General features: G+C 44.2%; 1 protein-coding gene across 1 annotated transcript in view; it reads right to left on the bottom strand.

The window, feature by feature from the left end:
* The window catches only part of GXYLT2 (glucoside xylosyltransferase 2), an 86,528-nt gene that overhangs the window by 58,394 nt on the left and 10,437 nt on the right, over positions 1 to 17,697 (bottom strand). Inside the window, exon 2 of the mRNA XM_032290483.1 lies at positions 6,141 to 6,333. Coding sequence (XP_032146374.1) covers positions 6,141 to 6,333 — 193 coding nt within the window. The remainder of the gene's footprint in view (positions 1 to 6,140; positions 6,334 to 17,697) is intronic.

Raw genomic sequence — 17,697 nt, 5'->3', positions numbered from 1 at the left:
CGCCCTCAACCCCGCAATCTGCACGAAGCAGGGTATCATTTGCCCCACGACACAGATGACAAACCAAGGCTGAGAGAAGTTCTATGTCTTACAAGGGGAAAGGTGGTATGCATCTAAACTGGTAACATAATCGCTGCATGGATAAGAAAGTGATGGTAGTATATGCCCTGCCTAGATTGTTTAAAAATTATTTTTATTTATTTATTTTTTGAGAGAGAGTCTTGCTCTGTCACCCAGGCTGGAGTGCAGAGGAATAATCTTGGCTCACTGCAACCTCTGTGTCCCGGGTTCCAGTGATTCTCATGCCTCAGACTCCAGAGTAGCTGGGACTAGAAGCGTATACCACCACGCCCAGCTAATTTTTATATTTTTAGTAGAGATGGGGTTTTGCCATGTTGGCCAGGCTGATCTCAAACTCTGGACCTCAGGTGATCCACTGGCCTTGGCCTCCTGAAGTGCTGGGATTACAGCCATAAGCCACCATGCTCAGCCTCTGCCTAGTTTTTAACACCCTATCATAATTTCCTTCATTAGATGAGCTTCACTGGTTTAATAAAAACCTGAGGAAATGAATCATCAAAGGGATAAAGTCATCAGGACAACGCAACAGCTAGCTAGCACAACTTCACAAGTATCTGCAATAATTTTCCCATACAATTTAGCTCCTAATTTATAATATTCTAGTTCCTGTGGCTCATAAAAAATTACCCCAAAACTTAGTGTCATAAAATAATCATTTATTATGCTCACATATTTCATGGATCAGGAATTCAGACAAGGCACAGGAGGGCAGGTTGACTCTACTCCAGTGTTTGGAGCCTCAGCTGGAAGCCTTGAAGGCTGGCAGCTGGGATCTTCCAAAACCGTGTTGACTCACATGTCTAGATGGCAAGGATGGCTGTTGGCTGGAGCCCTCAGTTCTTTGCAGGGGCAGGCATCCCCACAAAGAGCCAGGCAGGGCTGGGCAAGGTGGCTCACGCCCGTAATCCTAGCATTTGGGGAGGCTGAGGCAGGCAGATCACAAGGTCAGTTCGAGACTAGTCTGGCCAACATCGTGAAACCCCATCTCTACTAAAAATACAAAAAATTAGCTGTGTGGTGGTGTGCACCTGCAATCCCAGCTACTCAGGAGGCTGAAGCAGGAGAATTGCATGAACTAGGGAGGCAGAGGTTGCAGTGAGCCAAGAGCGCGCCATTGCACTCCAGCCCAGGTGACAGTGCAACACTCTGTCTCAAAAAAAAAAAAAAAAAGCCAGGTAGAAGCTGTATCCTTTTTATGTCACACAGCACTACATTTGGAATACTGTATTTTATACATACATACATGTTTGTATATGTATATACATATGTATATGTAATATATTAACTGTTGCCTTATAATAAATTACCCCAGGCCGGGTGCGGTGGCTCACGCTTGTAATCCCAGCACTTTGGGAGGCCGAGGCGGGTGGATCATGAGGTCAAGAGATCGAGACCATCCTGGTCAACATGGTGAAACCCCGTCTCTATTAAAAATACAAAAATTAGCTGGGCATGGTGGCGCACACCTGTAGTCCCAGCTACTCGGGAGGCTGAGGCAGAAGAATTGCTTGAACCCAGGAAGCGGAGGTTGCAGTGAGCCGAGATCACGCCATTGCACTCCAGCCTGGGTAACAAGAGCGAAACTCCGTCTCAAAAATAAATAAATAAATAAATAAATAAATTACCCCAAAACCTAGTGGTATAAAACCACAAATAGGCTGGGCATGGTGGCATGTGCCTATAATCCCAATACTTTGGGAGGCTAACGCAGGAGGATCACTTAAGCCCGGAGTTCAAAACTAGCCTAGGCAACATAGGGAGACCCCATCTCTACCAAAAATAAAATATTAGCCAGTGCTGAGTGCAATGACTCATGCCTATAATCCCAGCACTTTAGGAGGCTGCATCAGGCAGATCACTTGAGGTTAGGGGTTCAAGACCAGCCTGGCCAACATGACGAAACTCTGTCTCTACTAAAAATATAAAAATTAGCCAGGTGTGGTGGTGCATCTTGTAGTCCCAGCTACTTGGGAGGCTGAGGCATGAGAATTTCTTGAATCCGGGAGGTGGAGGATGACGTAAGCCAGGATCATGCCACTGCACTCCAGCCTGGGTGACAGAGTGAGACTCTGTTTCAAAAAATATATATGCATATTTTTTATTATTTTGATTTTTTTTTGAGACAGAGTCTTGTTCTGTCACCCAGGCCGGAGTGCAGTGGCGTAATCTTGGCTCACTGCAACCTTTGCTTCCTGGATTCAAGCAATTCTCATGCCTCAGACTCCTCAATAGCTAGGACTACAAGGATGCGCCACCATGCCCAGCTATATACAAACATAACATATATATATATAATTATTATATATATATATTTATAATATAATATAATATATAATAATTATTATTAGCCAGGCGTGGAGGCACACAGCTATAGTCCCAGCTACTTGGGGGATGTTGAGGCAGGAGGATTGCTTGAGCCCAGGTGTTCAAGGCTGCAGTGAGCCACTGTGAGCAACAGAGTGAAACCCCTTGTCTCAAATAATAAAAATAAAAGTAGGCCGGGCGCGGTGGCTCAAGCCTGTAATCCCAGCACTTTGGGAGGCCGAGGCGGGTGGATCATGAGGTCAAGAGATCGAGACCATCCTGGTCAACATGGTGAAACCCCGTCTCTACTAAAAATACAAAAAATTAGCTGGGCATGGTGGCACGTGCCTGTAATCCCAGCTACTCAGGAGGCTGAGGCAGGAGAATTGCCTGAACCCAGGAGGCGGAGGTTGCGGTGAGCCGAGATCGCGCCATTGCACTCCAGCCTGGGTAACAAGAGCGAAACTCCGTCTCAAAAAAAATAAATAAATAAAAATAAAAATAAAAGTAAACAAAACCACAAACATATATGATCTTACATAGTTTCTTAGGATTGAGAATGTAGGAGCTGCGTTGTTCTGTCTCAGGGCCTCTCATGAGATTACAAGGCTATGATCATCTGAAAGCTTGATGGGGCTGGAGGATTTCACAGCTCACACACTAGTGCTGGCAAGGGGCCTTCGTGCCTCACCATGCAGGCCTCTCCAGAGGCTACTCTGACATGGTAGCTGTCTTCCCCCAGACCCACTGATCCGAGATGGAAGGTAAAGTGCCTTTTGTAACCTAATCTCAGAAGTGACATACTGTCCCTTCCGCCCTGTCCTATTAGTCACACAAAGGACCCTGGGACAGTGTAGGAGGGAAGCATACCAGGCTGTGAATAACAGGAGGTGGGACCACTGGGGGCCTCCTTGCAAAGTACAACCTGCTAAATAGATATGGTTACACGTACACGTGCCCATCTGTCTTCCCTTCCCTTATTTATTTATTTATTTTGAGACGGAGTCTTGCTCTGTCATCCAGGATGGAGTGCAATAGCGCAATCTCAGCTCACTGCAACCTCCACCTTCCAGTTTGAGCAATTCTCCTGCCTCCGCCTTCCATGTATCTGGGACTACAGGCACACTCCACGACGCCTAGCTAATTTTTGTATTTTTAGAAGAGATATGGTTTTACCATGTTGACCAGGCTGGTCTTGAACTCCTAACCTCAGGTGATCGGCCTACGTCAGCTTCCCAAAGTGCTGGGATTATAGGCATGAGCCACCACGCCTAGCCCTTCCTTTCCCCTTTTAAAGTCCAAGTCTGTATTTTGTTCTGCCCAATCCCTACAAACTTGCTTTTTAGCATGAAGCAGGTACTCAATAAATACTAAGTAGACAGATATTATACAAGACATGACTAGTGTCTGCACATAGCCAGCTTCCCTCCATTCTGCCATAAGAGCGTTTCTCAGCCCCCTGTAGTTGGATAGGCTTGTGACTACTTCTAGCCAGTTCAACATGCATGGAAAAACCTGTGTCACTGCCACATTGAGGGAATGAAAGGCGGGTTTATGACTGTCTAGTCTCTTTCCTGCCATGGCATCCCAGGAACTACAGATGTCAAATGCTCTGGCAAGTGTAGCTAACACATGAATAGTCTCAGTCTACTTCCATCCCAAACCTAAGAGGCTGTGCAGAATGGAGGCTCTGTCCCCTGGGAGACAAGCTGCAGGCACATGAAAAGTGTCTGAGTTCTGGGGGAGTTGTTACTGTAGTCTGATCTGACCTATCCAGGTTACAGATCTACCATCTCTTTTATCAAACCTGCTAGCCTCAAGTAGCGGATGGAGAAACTGAGGCTCAAAAAGCCAAAAGACTTACCCAAGGTCATATAGCAAGTACATAGCAGAGATGAGTTTTGAATTTGAGTCTTCTGTCTACTAGTTCAGGACATAGTATTGTATAGCGATTAATTCCATGGAAGGCTGAGCCAATACAGTTGACCTGAACACTGATGAGCAAATTGCTAAAGTTCTCTAGGCTCAATGATCTCAGTCTGTAAAATTGGGACCCGATGATTACCTTCTTCAAAGGTTACCTTTGAAGATTATGAGGATTAAAAGAGATGAACTCATAAATCATAAGCCCTTGATAAAAGCAGTATATTCTCATTATCATTCCCTTATACTTCCACTTCTGAGCTAACTGTTAGAGTTTCAGCCTTTTTCCTTTACCCTTCCCCTGACTCAAATCTTTTACAAGGCATTTTCCAATCAATTCCAAAGCCCCAAGTCTATTTCCTCCCTAGTCTCTCTTGGTAAAGATGTCGAGGTGATTTTTTTTTCCCACTCAAACGTAACACATTTTCTATCTTTCTATTATTAGCCTTTCTCAGCCCAACATGCTTTTTTTTGGTCATTTCTTATTAGTGCAGCCAGCCTGGTGACAGCATACAGCACTGCTGACTCAAGTCGGTGGACACAAAGCAAACCAGCCTCTTGCTCTGCCACCATTCAAGAACTTACTGCAAGAGAAAACTCTCAAGGAAAACAAAGCCTCATCTGCAAAGGTCATGTGTGTATCTACCCTGGGAGAAGAGGCCTTTCCAAAGCTCTTCTTTTTTACTGGAAAAGACTCACTACCTGTTCTTCAGTATCAGAATAGTCAAATAAATGAGGACTCAGCCATGTAATAAAATAGTATGTAGTCACCAAAAAGAATGAGGTAAGAATACTGGAACAAGGCTGATGATACAGTTTTAAGTGCAGAAAAGCAAGTTCCACAACAATATACAGAGTATAATCCTGATTTTGTAAAAGAAATACAATTTAATCAGGATACATACATACACATACATATACATACACATATACATACATATTCATATGCATATCTATATGTACAAACATACAGATACACAACTGTATATGGAAAAAGAATGGCCAGGCGCCGTGGCTCATGCCTATAACCCCAGCACTTTGGGAGGGACAGGCAGGTGGATCATTTGAGATCAGAAGTTCAAGACCAGCCTGGTCAACACGGTGAGACACTGTTTCTACTAAAAATACAAAAATTAGCCAGGCATGGGGGTATATGCCTATAATCCCATCTACTTGGGAGGCTGAGGCAGAAGAATCGCTTGAACCCAAGAGACAGAGGGTGCAATGAGCTGAGATTGTACCACTGCACTCCAGCCTGGGCGACAGAGCAAGTCTCTGTCATAAAGCAAGCAAGCAAGCAAGCAAGCAAGAAAGAAAGAAAGAAAAAAAGAAAGAAAGAAAGAGAAAAAAGAAACGGGCTGGGCACAGTGGCACATGCCTGTAATCTCAGCACTTTGGGAGGCCGAGGTAGGTAGATCGCTTAAGCCAATCTGGGCAACATGGCAAAATTCTGTCTCTATATTAAAAAATATACAAAAATTAGCCAGGCATGGTGGTACATGCCTATAGTCCCAGCTACTTGAGAGGCTGATGTGGGAGGATCACTTGAGCCTAGAAGGTTGAGGCTGTAGTGAGTGAGCTGAGATTACACCACTGTACTCTAGTCTGGGCAATAGAGTGAGACCCTGTCCTCATTCAGTTCTCACCATATTCCTGTGAGGGATGTGGTGTAATTATCCCTGTATTACCAGAAAGCAAGGCTCAGAGTCAAGTGTTCAAGGTCACACAATTGAACATGCAGCAAAATACATTAGTCAACAGAATATGCAGTTCCTAAAAGGTAGTCTGTTTGTACTCAGTAAAACACTGTGCCATGATTTCTGCAAATTCACCTGCTTATCAAACTCGGGCTTCAGAGAGTCTTCAGTGAAGATGTGGAATTGGATCTTCCTGTGGCTAAAGAGCACAGCTGATTTCAGCATGACCAGCGTCTCCTCCAGCCGACTGCCACAGGCCACCACAGCCAGGTGGATCCAGAGCTCGGGTGGCAGCACAGCTTGGAAACTCCTGGGTTCTCCAGGCCTCCTAGAAAGAAGGAAAACAAGTTAAAGCCATTACTGAACTCAAAAAAGTAAAAATAACAAAAAACCAGCTAGTGAATGGTTAGAACATTTCAAAACATGATCAGGCACAATCTGTTATATTTTTTACAGTGATAAGCATTTTGACAATTCCTCCTGCTTGGAGAAAAATACCATTTATTCCTATATTTATCCTGGCAATTGCAGGATGAGTCACTGTTTGGACTGCTATAGGTGTCTGAGGCTTTTTCTGCCAGCACTCAGCTGTCTAGTGCCTGCTGGCTGTCTACTGGCCCATGTTTGGAAATAGTATTGCTAAACATCGACAGCTGACACAAGGGCTGTGGAGCTCCCACTCGCACAGGCCATGAAAATTAGATTTGAATGCAACTTGAACAAGAGGAGGGTGGGTTGTGGCTTTCCCATGTGAAACAAGCAACAAGATATTCCCATCATCTGGATGTTTTTAGGTTGGGGTGGAATGCATGACCACTGGACCAAAGAAAGTCATGCACGTCTGGGAGGTGAGCAAAGAAAACAACATATGTGCCCTGACTACACCTCAGGTGTTAATCCTGACCGTCTCGCCAATACTGGTGAGGTGGTGGTATGAAATTCATCTTCCAGTATGAAATTCACATTAATGAGAAACAGCCAGGAAAGGGGGCAGGTTAAACTGAAAATGATCAAGGTATCAAATACTGAGTCAACAGCTGACAGAGGGATAGGGTCCAAGGGTCCAGAATCATCATCCAGCTATTTCCCAGTAATAAAATATTTGTTCCAGACGAGGGGAAGCAGCCAAGCCTCAAACACACCACTGAGAAAGATTTGCAGGCAAGTTGGAAGAAGTTGGCCTGGAAAAGGTGCCCTGAGACAAATGAAACTAATTTACTTGCACAAAAGATTTGGAGACCAGGGGAACTTGGATGTCAAATGCTACCTTCCTTCCAAAAACTTCGAGTTCAATCAGCTTGCTGCTCCATTATTCACTGCATGGTTGAATAATGGCAGTCTTGCTCCAGATTTCTTTCACCAGCAGGAAAGTTGAAGATGTGGGTGGAGCATTTTGGAAAGCTTCCCAATTTGATTACTTACAAGCATGCTTAGAAGCACGACCTCATGGCTCAGCTAAGACCAGATGCAGAGAGGTACTTGGATTCCATTTACTTTGGGAATCACAGGAGAAGACAGTAGAGACATCCCAAGTATCTCTGGAAATTGTCCACTTCTCTCCATTCTCCCTGCCATTATCTGGTGAGGTCACCATCTCCCTTCCCTTGGATCATTGAGAAAGCCCTCTGGGTGGTCCACCTGTCTCCAGTGTTATCTTTAACCCCCAGCCTATGCTTTCTCCTGGTTGGTACCAGGGTGATGTTCTTCTTTTTTTTTTTTTTGAGACGGAGTTTCACTCATGTTACCCAGGCTGGAGTGCAATGGCGCGATCTCGGCTCACCGCAACCTCCGCCTCCTGGGTTCAGGCAATTCTCCTGCCTCAGCCTCCTGAGTAGCTGGGATTACAGACGTGCACCACCATGCCCAGCTAATTTTTTGTATTTTTAGTAGAGACGGGGTTTCACCATGTTGACCAGGATAGTCTCGATCTCTTGACCTCGTGATCCACCCGCCTTGGCCTCCCAAAGTGCTGGGATTACAGGCTTGAGCCACCACGCCCGGCCGATGTTCTTCTAAAATGCAAATAGTATTGCGTATTCTCTTTATTAAAATCATGCAACAGCTCCCCACTGCCCCCAAGGTAAGTCCAAGCTGCTGACTATGGCCCCTACTTACATCTCTCACAAGTGGCCCCAGGACCCCAACCTGGAGAGACAGCCATTCATAATCACAGTCCTATTCTGTTTCACTTCAGTGCATGAGACCACGCTGTGTTGGCTCCAGGTCTTGGCACATACATTGTCTGTCTCTTACTCTTCTCTGCCCTCTTTTCCTTGCTAACTCCAGCCCATTTATTAATCAACAAATCTTTACTAAGTACTATTTTGTGTAGGCATTATTCTGTGAAGACAGGAGTGAACAAAACAAAGACACCTGCACTGGAAAAAGTTACATTCTGTGGGGAATTAAGGGAAACACAGACAATAGTCAAAGCAGATGGTAAATAAATAACTTATATAGAAAGCTAGACAGTGATGAGTACTATGAAAGAAATACATAGTGGAGCAGGATGGGGGTACCAGGTGTGGCTGGTGGGCTGGGGCAGTATATTCCTGACAGTGCCACGTTCGAAAAGGCCTCACTAAGGTGAACTCTGCAAATGACCTGCAGGAGGGGAGGTAGTGAGCCATGTGCCCATCTTGGGGAGGAGCATGCCATGTAGAGAGGACAGCAGAACAGCAGCACTAAATCAGGGGTCTGCCTGAAGAATGTAAGGACCCCCACTGGCAAGACTCAGATGTCTGGTCTCTTCCTTGGCTTCATGGGTGGGTTTTCATGTTCGCTGTGGCCAACTCCCAATTAACATGCAAAGAGGTGTGAAGGAGATGTTACAGATAATGCAAAAATGACAGTCAATTTCCAAAAATCAGTCAAGACACTAGCTGAAATACGCTACCAAAGAGATTTAATGCAAACTCATTTGTTTAAAATTATGCCCGATATTTAGGGATATGTGCATGATTCAAATGGGCTAACAACATAAAGGCAATCACTTAGGTATCTTAAATACGAACACCCTCGCCTGCCCCCCAAACAGAACAACTCCTGGTTTAGCTTTCCACATTGGGCTTCTGCAAAGATTAACAAGTTTTAATCTTAGTAATCAGGGAAGTATAAATCCAAATAATAGATTCATTTATTTTAAGATTGACAAAAATTACAAAATAAAATAGAAGCTTGACCATATTGAGCTTTCGTGTGAACGTGGGGCAGGGGACAGCGCAGGCACTGGTAGGGACCGTGCAAGTTGGACTGAACACTTTGGAGGGCCACTTGGCAACATTAAGCACGGGTGAACATGGATGTACAACCTCCACCCCTCCAGTCCAACTCCTGTATATATAACCTGAAGAAACTCTTGCACATTTGCACAAGACCTATGCAAGAATGTTCACAGCAGTCCTGTTTACTGATAACAAAAAACTGGAAATAAACTTCAGTGACCATGCAAAGGAGAAAAGTGAATATATTTGCTATGGGTTTTTTGTTTTGTTCTTTGTCTTTTCCGAGATGGAGTTTTGCTCTTGTTGTCCAGGCTGGAGTGCAATGGCACCATCTCGGCGCCCCCCCTGCCACCTCTGCCTCCAGGGTTCAAGCGACACTCCTGCCTCAGCCTCATCTCGAACTCCCAGCCTCAAGTGATCCACCCGCCTCGGCCTTCCAAAGTGTTGGGATTATAGGTGTGGCCACCGCACCTGGCACATTTGCTATGTTTTTAAAGTGAATATCATATAGCAGTGTAAAAAAGATAAACCAGACTGGCATGTACCAACATAAGACCAGAGGATGAAGAATAACAGGCTGGTGCAGTGGCTCATGCCTGTAATCCCAGCACTTTGGGAGGTCAAGGTGGGCAGATAACTTGAGATCAGGAGTTCCAGACCAGCCTGGCCATCATGGTGAAACCCTGACTCTACTAAAAATACAAATTTAGCCAGGCATGATGGCATGTGCCTGTAATCCCAGCTGCTTGGGAGGCTGAGGCAGTAGAATTGCTTGAACCTAGGATGCTGAGGTTGCAGTGAGCTGAGATCATGCCACTGCACTCCAGCCTGGGCAACAGAGTTAGACTCCATCTCAAACAAAATAAAACAAAAAACAAATGCAGGATAGTGGTTATTTCCTTTTTCTTTTCTTTTTTTTTAAGACGGAATCTCACTCTGTTGCCCAGGCTGGAGTGCCGTGGTGCAGTCTCAGCTCACTGCCATCTCCACCCCCAATGCTCAAGTAATTCTCATGCCTCAGCCTCCCGAACAGCTGGGACTACAAGTGCAGGCCACCATGCCTGTTTATTTTTTGTGTGTATTTTTAGTAGAGACAGGGTTTTGCCAGGTTAGCCAGGCTGGCCTGGAACTCCTGACCTCAAGTGATCCACCTGCCTTGGCCTCCCAAACTGCTGGGATTACAGGCGTGAGCCACCATGCCCAGTCTGACAGTGGTTATTTCTGATTAAAATCTTATTCCTTAAGCTGAGTGGTGGACACTTCATTTTGTTATTATCTATATTTTTGTGTGGCCCCAAACTATTTGACTTTTTTTTTTTAATTAAAAAAAGCATGCACTGCCCTGCAAGACAGCAGGCCACCTCTTCTCTTCTTTGTAGGCTTTAATGATTTGGGTCTGCACAGTACAAAAAGCAGGGGCTAGGGACGACAATCTTTCACAGTGTCTGGTGACAGGTACTAAAAAAGAAAAAGAAAACCTCTCCTGGTGCCAGTTCAAGTATCAGTGGTTGGGATTTAATGAGACCTTTGCTGGCCTCACCCTACTACTTCTCACATTACATGAAACATCTCAGGCTTTAGGTAATCAGTGTTAGTGCTGTGCAGTCACAACGCATAATAAAGTTTAAGGGCCCTGGTATGGTGTGGCTTTCACCACCTCCTACTGATGGCACTCAGCACCTCTCAAATGTCACTCAAGACTGTGAGGACCCAGGGGAGTGCAGTCTAGGGACCTAGGACTTCTTAACCCCTTGAATGACTAGGATTGGGCAGGGAATGGGTGATAGGGAATTCCAGCAGTACTCTAATGGTTAATAATGTTCTTATGTTTACTTTATAAAAGAGGACTGGAGTGAACATTTGCTGTCCAGGAATTTTAAGGACCTGTTGCTAAGGTAGGGGCTGATGGCAACGATCTGGGTAACCATGCGGGTAAAGCCTGAACAGGAATTGACTAATCACAGTGGAAAAGCAGGGCCAGACGACGGTAGGGCAGATCTCTGGTGATACTACCTGGATCTAGGTGCACCTGACCCTAATCTTGGGCGCTTTTGTTATTAAGCCAATAAACCCCCTCCTCCTTAATCCAATTTGAAACAAACTTACAACTTAGCAGTCAAAATGAGAGTCATAACATTCGTCCTAAAAACATGTTGCTAATTAACTTTGACTCTTTCTGCCTTGCTCATATTCGCCTGATTGATCCTTTGAAATGTCCACTGACCCATTCCTTCCTTGTTGCTCACTGCTATGACCCTTACCCAAATCTTGACCATCTTTCCAGTTTTGTGGCTGGAAGAGATGCCAGACCACCATGTAGGGCAGGGGATTCCCTACCCAGCCATGCATCATAATCATCTGCAGTGTTTGTCATTCTGCAGACTCCCAACCCACAGGGATTCTGAATCCATGGGTCTTGGGTGAGGTCCTGGAGTCCGCATATTAACACGCTTGTTATCACCCATCGTTCAGCTATGGTCAGGAACCAGGGATCTGAGCTCACATCTCACCTCTCCTCCTTTCCTTAAGACTACATTCCCAGAAATGGAATTACTGGGTTAATATCTATGATCCTATCAAAAAAATAGCAATTTTGATAGTTTCTCAAATTTACCCAAATTTTTCTTTTTTTTTTTTTCCTTTTTTTGAGACAGAGTCTCGCTTTGTCACTAGGCTGGAGTGCAGTGGCATGATCTTGGTTCACTGCAACCTCCGCCTGCTGTGTTCAAGCGATTCCCTTGTCTCAGCCTCCCGAGTAGCTGGGACTACAGGCGCGTACCACCATGCCTGGCTAATGACTAATTTTTTGTATTTTAGTAGAGACGGGGTTTCACCATGTTGGCCAGGATGGTCTTGATCTTCTGACCTTGTGATCCACCCATCTTGGCCTCCCAAAGTGCTAGGATTATAGGCATACCCTATATACCTATATACCACACCCAGCCAAATCTACCCAAGTTCTAAAGGAAAACATCAGACTAAGAGAAGAAAACAAAAAGCATAGCAAATGCTACCCCAGCCATCTCTGGATTGCTTGTGCAATGTAAGCGGAAATGGTCTTGCATAAGACCTACTGCCTCCTAATTCCACATATTCCAATGGGGTGATGCATAGGTGCTAGTAAACATTTTGACTCCAATGCAGCAAATAACATTGAGTCACACAGTGAGAAAGCTATTCCATTTTCAGTGCTTTTTCAATGTCTAAGAACAAGAAAGTCTAAGCTTGATACATTTTAAGAATTTTAATATTTTCCTATTCTTTTTTTAAAATTATTGTTTTGTTTTTTGAGATACAGTCTTGCCCTGTCTCCCAGGCTGGAGTGTAATGGCACAATCCCGGGTCACTGCAACCTTCACCTCCCAGGTGCAAATGATTCTCCTGCCTCAGCCTCCCAAGTAGCTGGGATTACAGGTACCCACCATCATACCCAGCTAATTTTTGTATATTTAGTAGAGACCAGGTTTCACCATGTTGGCCAGGCTGGACTGAAACTCCTGACCTTGGGATCTGCCTCCCTTGGCCCCCTCAAAGTGCTGGGATTACAGGCATGAGCCACTGCGTCTGGCCTTTCTTACTCTTTTGTATTTTTATATTTTTGTAGAGAAGGAGTCTCACTGTATTTCCTGACTGGTCTTGAACTCCTGAGATCAAGTGATCCTCCCCCCTCAGCCTCCCACAGTATTGGGGTTACAGGCATGAGCCACTACACTCGACTCAGCTTGCTGCTTGTATGTCTTGAACACTTTTCTGATATTGCCTAATCCTCCCTTTCAATTGAAAAGACAATAGAACCTTTAGTAGGCAAGAATATCAAGCCAGAAAGGAACAACAGTTAGTGTTCTTAGTGTTTGATTTGACAATTACCTTCTATTTATGTTATTACTGACAATTTCTGGCTTTCCGATATAAAATTTCTTTTAAAAATAAATGTACTTGGGATGTGGAGAAACTAGGACCCTCAAACATTGCTGGTGGTATTGGAAACTGGTACAGCCACTTTGGAAAGGTTTGGCAGTTCCTGAGAATGTTAAATATGGAAGGCACCATATGATCCAGAAGTTCCTCTCCTAGTTATATACCTGTAAGAATTGAAAACATATGTCCATATAAAAGGTTATACACAAATATTCAAATAGCAGCATTATTCCGAATAGCCAAAAAGTCCAAATTAAATGTCCATAAACTGGTGAGCTGATACATCAAATGTGGTATATCCATACAATGGAATAGTAACTGACAATAAAAAGGAATCAGTAAACCTGTGAACGTCATGAAAATGTAAAAAGCCACATATTTTATGATTCCACATATATGAAAAGTCCAGAATAGGCAAAGCCACAGAAATAGAAAGTAGATTAATGAGGCCAGGTGTGGTGGCTCACGCCTGTAATCCCATCATTTTGGGAGGCCAAGGTGGGCGGATCACTTGAGATCAAGAGTTTGAGATCAGCCTGTCCACCTTGGAGAAACACATCTCTACTAAAAATACAAATATTAGCTAGGTGTGGTGGTGCATGCCTGTAATCTCAGCACTTTGGGAGGACGAGAAAGGCAGATCACGTTGAGGCTAGAAGTTTGAGACCAGCCTGGCCAACATGGAGAAACCCCATCTCTACTAAAAATACAAAACTTATCTGGGCATGGTGGTGGGTGCCTGCAATCCCAGCTACTCGTGTGGCTGAGGCAGGAAAATCACTTGAACCCAGGGGGCGGAGGTTGTGGTGAGCCAAGATCATACCACTGCACTCCATCCTGGGCGACATAGCAAGACTGACTCAAAAAAAAAGAAAGAGAGAAAGGAAAGAAAGGGAAGAAAGTGAGGGAAAGAAGGAAGGGATGGAGGGAGGGATGGAGGGAGGGAAGGAGGGAGGAAGAGAAGAAAAGAGATTAATCGCTGTCAGTAATGAGGGGGAGGGGCAAATGGGAAGTGACTAATGGCTTAATGGGTACAGGGTTTCTTTTTGGGATGATGAAAATGTGAAAATGTTCTGAAATTCGATGGTGGTGATGGAGGCACAATTCTTTGAATAAACTAAAAACCACCGAATAGTATACTTTTTTTTTTTTTTTTTTTGAGACAGAGTTTTGCTCTGTAGCCCAGGCTAGAGTGCAGTGGTGCGACCTCAGCTCACTGCAACCTCCTGGTTCAAGCAACTCTCCTGCCTCAGCCTCCCAAGTAGCTGGGATTACAGGCACGCACCACCATGCCCAGCTAATTTTTTTGTATTTTTAATAGAGATAGGGTTTTGCCATGTCCACCAGGCTGATAATGAACTCCTGACCTCGTGATCCGCCCACCTTAGCCCCACAAAGTGCTGGGATTACAGGTGTGAGCCACCATGCCCAGCCTGAATTGTATACTTTTAAAAGGTATTTGAGTTAAACTACAATAAAGCTGTTATTAAATAAATATATCAATGCACTTATGTTTATAACATGGATAGATGTTGTAACAAATTTTAAAGCAGGTAATGGTAGTGTAGCAGTATTATAAGACTTGTGGGCCAGGTGCAGTGGCTCTTGCCTGTAATCCTAGTACTTTGGGAGGCCAAGGCGGGTGGATCACCTGAGGTCAGGAGTTCGAGACCAGCCTGGTCAACATGGTGAAACCCCATCTCTACTAAAAATACAAAAATATTAGCTGGGTGTGGTGGTGGACACCTGTAATTCCAGCTACTAGGGATGCTGAGGCAGGAGAATCACTTGAACCTGGGAGGCGCAGGTTGCAGTGAGTCAAGATCAAGCCACTGTACTCCAGCCGGGCAACAAGAGCAAAACTACATCTCAAAAAGGAAAAAAAAAAAAAAAAAGAAAGAATTGTGATGCCATGTGGGAACAAGTGAAGTTTCGAAAATGTTGCCCCAGTTGTCCTGGCTTGAGTGTTCCCCACACTCAAATGAAAAATGATATTCAGAATAACACAGAAGGCTTGGAGGGACAAGCAACTTCCATGCTTCCTCTCCATGGTGCCTGAGACAAGCGTCTCCTTAATCGCTTAAAAGTCTCAAGCGTGTGACTTAATTAAACTTCAATTTCTGGAGTGTATAAATAATGAAATATGGCATTTATGTGTAGTGCTATTTACTTTGTAGCCTATTACTGCAAAACACACTGAATTATTAAAGCGAGTAATTGGTTCTACTCAGACCCTCTTCTCTGCTGTTTCCTGCTAGTTCTCTTATCAGTGCTTCCCCTGAACTGTCAAGCTAAATTAACTCAGGTGCACCTGAGGCTGCCATACAGACTGGCAGGGTAAGTTGGATGGAAAATCACGCTTCTTTCAAACACAGCCCCAGACTGTGCTGCTGGCAACTAGTTTTACTTACAGAAGGAAACAGAAATACGTGGGGGGAAATGGTAGAAGATGAATTTTAAGAAGGTAAATATGCTCACCTTATGGGAAGAATAGATTAGTGGTGTCTCCCTCCCTAGTGGAATGTTTTGCAAGATGAAACCATTTTTGCTATTTTAACACAGAGAAGGTCTGCAAATGAGGCGAGAGTGGCAGTTAAGGAAGTGGAAACAACACTTTGATACAGCCCCTAGACGGAGAGTCTGGTGATGGATAATTATAGCCATGCCAAGTGTTGGCAGTGAGAGTCCCTCCTAAAGCTCCCTGCAAACCACAGGCTTTGGAAGGCATGAATCCCCTGACAAAAATGTTCTCCCTTGATGCCATGATTAGATTCTTCACTCAGAACCCACACATGACACTAAGGACTTTGCTAACAGTTAAATCACTTTTAATGACCCATGGTTTCGAGTTAAATCAAATATCATAAATCTTTCAAGACAGAAGAGCTGGCAATTGCCTTAAAGTCATGGTATTATGTGAATAATGCCAACAGAGTGCCAAAAACTCCATGGAGGGCTTAATGACATTATTTGATAAATGCATTTAATTATTAATAGTACATATTTAGCTTGGCTCATGATATCTGAAATGATGCTGTATTCTTTTTTTTTTTTTTGAGATGGAATGTCGCTCTGTCACCCAGGCTGGAGTACAGTGGCGTGATCTGAGCTCACTATAACCTTCACCTCCCGGGTCCAAGCAATTCTCCGCTTCCACCTCCCAAGTAGCCGGGATTACAGGCTCCCACCACCACGCTCGACTAATTTTTGTATTTTTAGTAGAGATGGGGTTTCACCATGTTGGCCAGGTTGGTCTTGAACTCCTGACCTCATGATCCACCCGCCTTGGCCTCCCAGTGAGGCTGTATTCTTAAAGTCTAGGTCTAATGCATAGTAGGTGTTCAGTGCCTAACGTTGGTGATTACGGTTACGTGTGTACGTGTGTGTGTTTGCTTTTAGACATCATTGTGCATATACATAACTTTTAAAATCAGTGTCACAGCAACGATTCAAATCCAGAGAGCTGGACTTAAGAGGCCATGCTTTTAATCATTATTTTACATTTGGAACCACACACAAGTTAGAAAAAGAGCCCTCTCTGAGCAGATGAAGCCCCCACGCAGGGTTCCTGGCATGTACTGATCTTCAGTCTCCCATCCCAGCCTCCCCAAGTGCTCATGTGCAGGGAATGATTTCCACAACAGACCTTCACCATCTCTACCTTCCTAATCCATCCATTTGCCATTCGTGGAGGTCATTCATATTTGTGTTTATTCTATGAAGGCACCTGGACTATTCTCATTTCATTTTTTCCCCTATGATTGTTCCTGACATATAGGAGATTTTATTCCTCCATCTCCTTCTTCTTTCCAAATTAACATGTTATTGAGATTTTAAAATATGAATCAGCAGTGCTAGTTTGAAATAAATGGCTGTTGACATACGAGGGAGAAGAATTACATGAGGATTACATATTCTGCAAAGGGGCATTTCTCATTTCCTGAAAAAGAACATGAAGGACTTTGAAACTTAGAGGGAGGAAACGAAGAAAAATGGTCTCCCCAACTAATTTCCAGCTTCTTAAGCCTCAGGCCATTGAGGGATTTTTAATTTTTATGGTAATTTATATACTTTAAGTTATATAATGCATATACAAGTAGTGCATACATCATAGAAAATTTTCAACCACTACTGGCAAATGTGGGGGGGGACTGAATTCCAATTTCATAATTACTGTTAAAATTTTGGTATACTGGCTGGGCGCAGTGGCTCATGCCTGTAATTCTAGCACTTTGGGAGGCCGAGATGGATCCCCTGAGGTCAGGAGTTCGAGATCAGCCTAGCCAACATGGTGAAACCCTGTCTCTACTGAAAATACAAAAATTAGCTGGGCATGGTAGCATGTGCCTGTAATCCCAGATATTTGGGAGACTGGGGTAGGGGAATCGCCTGAGTCCAGGAGGTGGAGGTTTGCAGTGAGCCGAGACTGTGCCACTGCATTCCAGCCTGGGCAACAGAGTGAGACTCTGTCTCAAAAAAAAAAAAAAAAAAATTAGCTGGGCATAGTGGCAAGTAATGTAATCCCAGCTACTCGGGAGGCTGAGGCAGGA

The sequence above is a fragment of the Sapajus apella genome, unplaced genomic scaffold (assembly GCF_009761245.1).
Source record: "Sapajus apella isolate SASKATOON/1434 unplaced genomic scaffold, GSC_monkey_1.0 scaffold23, whole genome shotgun sequence".
Lineage (NCBI taxonomy): Eukaryota > Metazoa > Chordata > Mammalia > Primates > Cebidae > Sapajus > Sapajus apella.
This window is presented reverse-complemented; position numbering and strand designations above follow the sequence as displayed.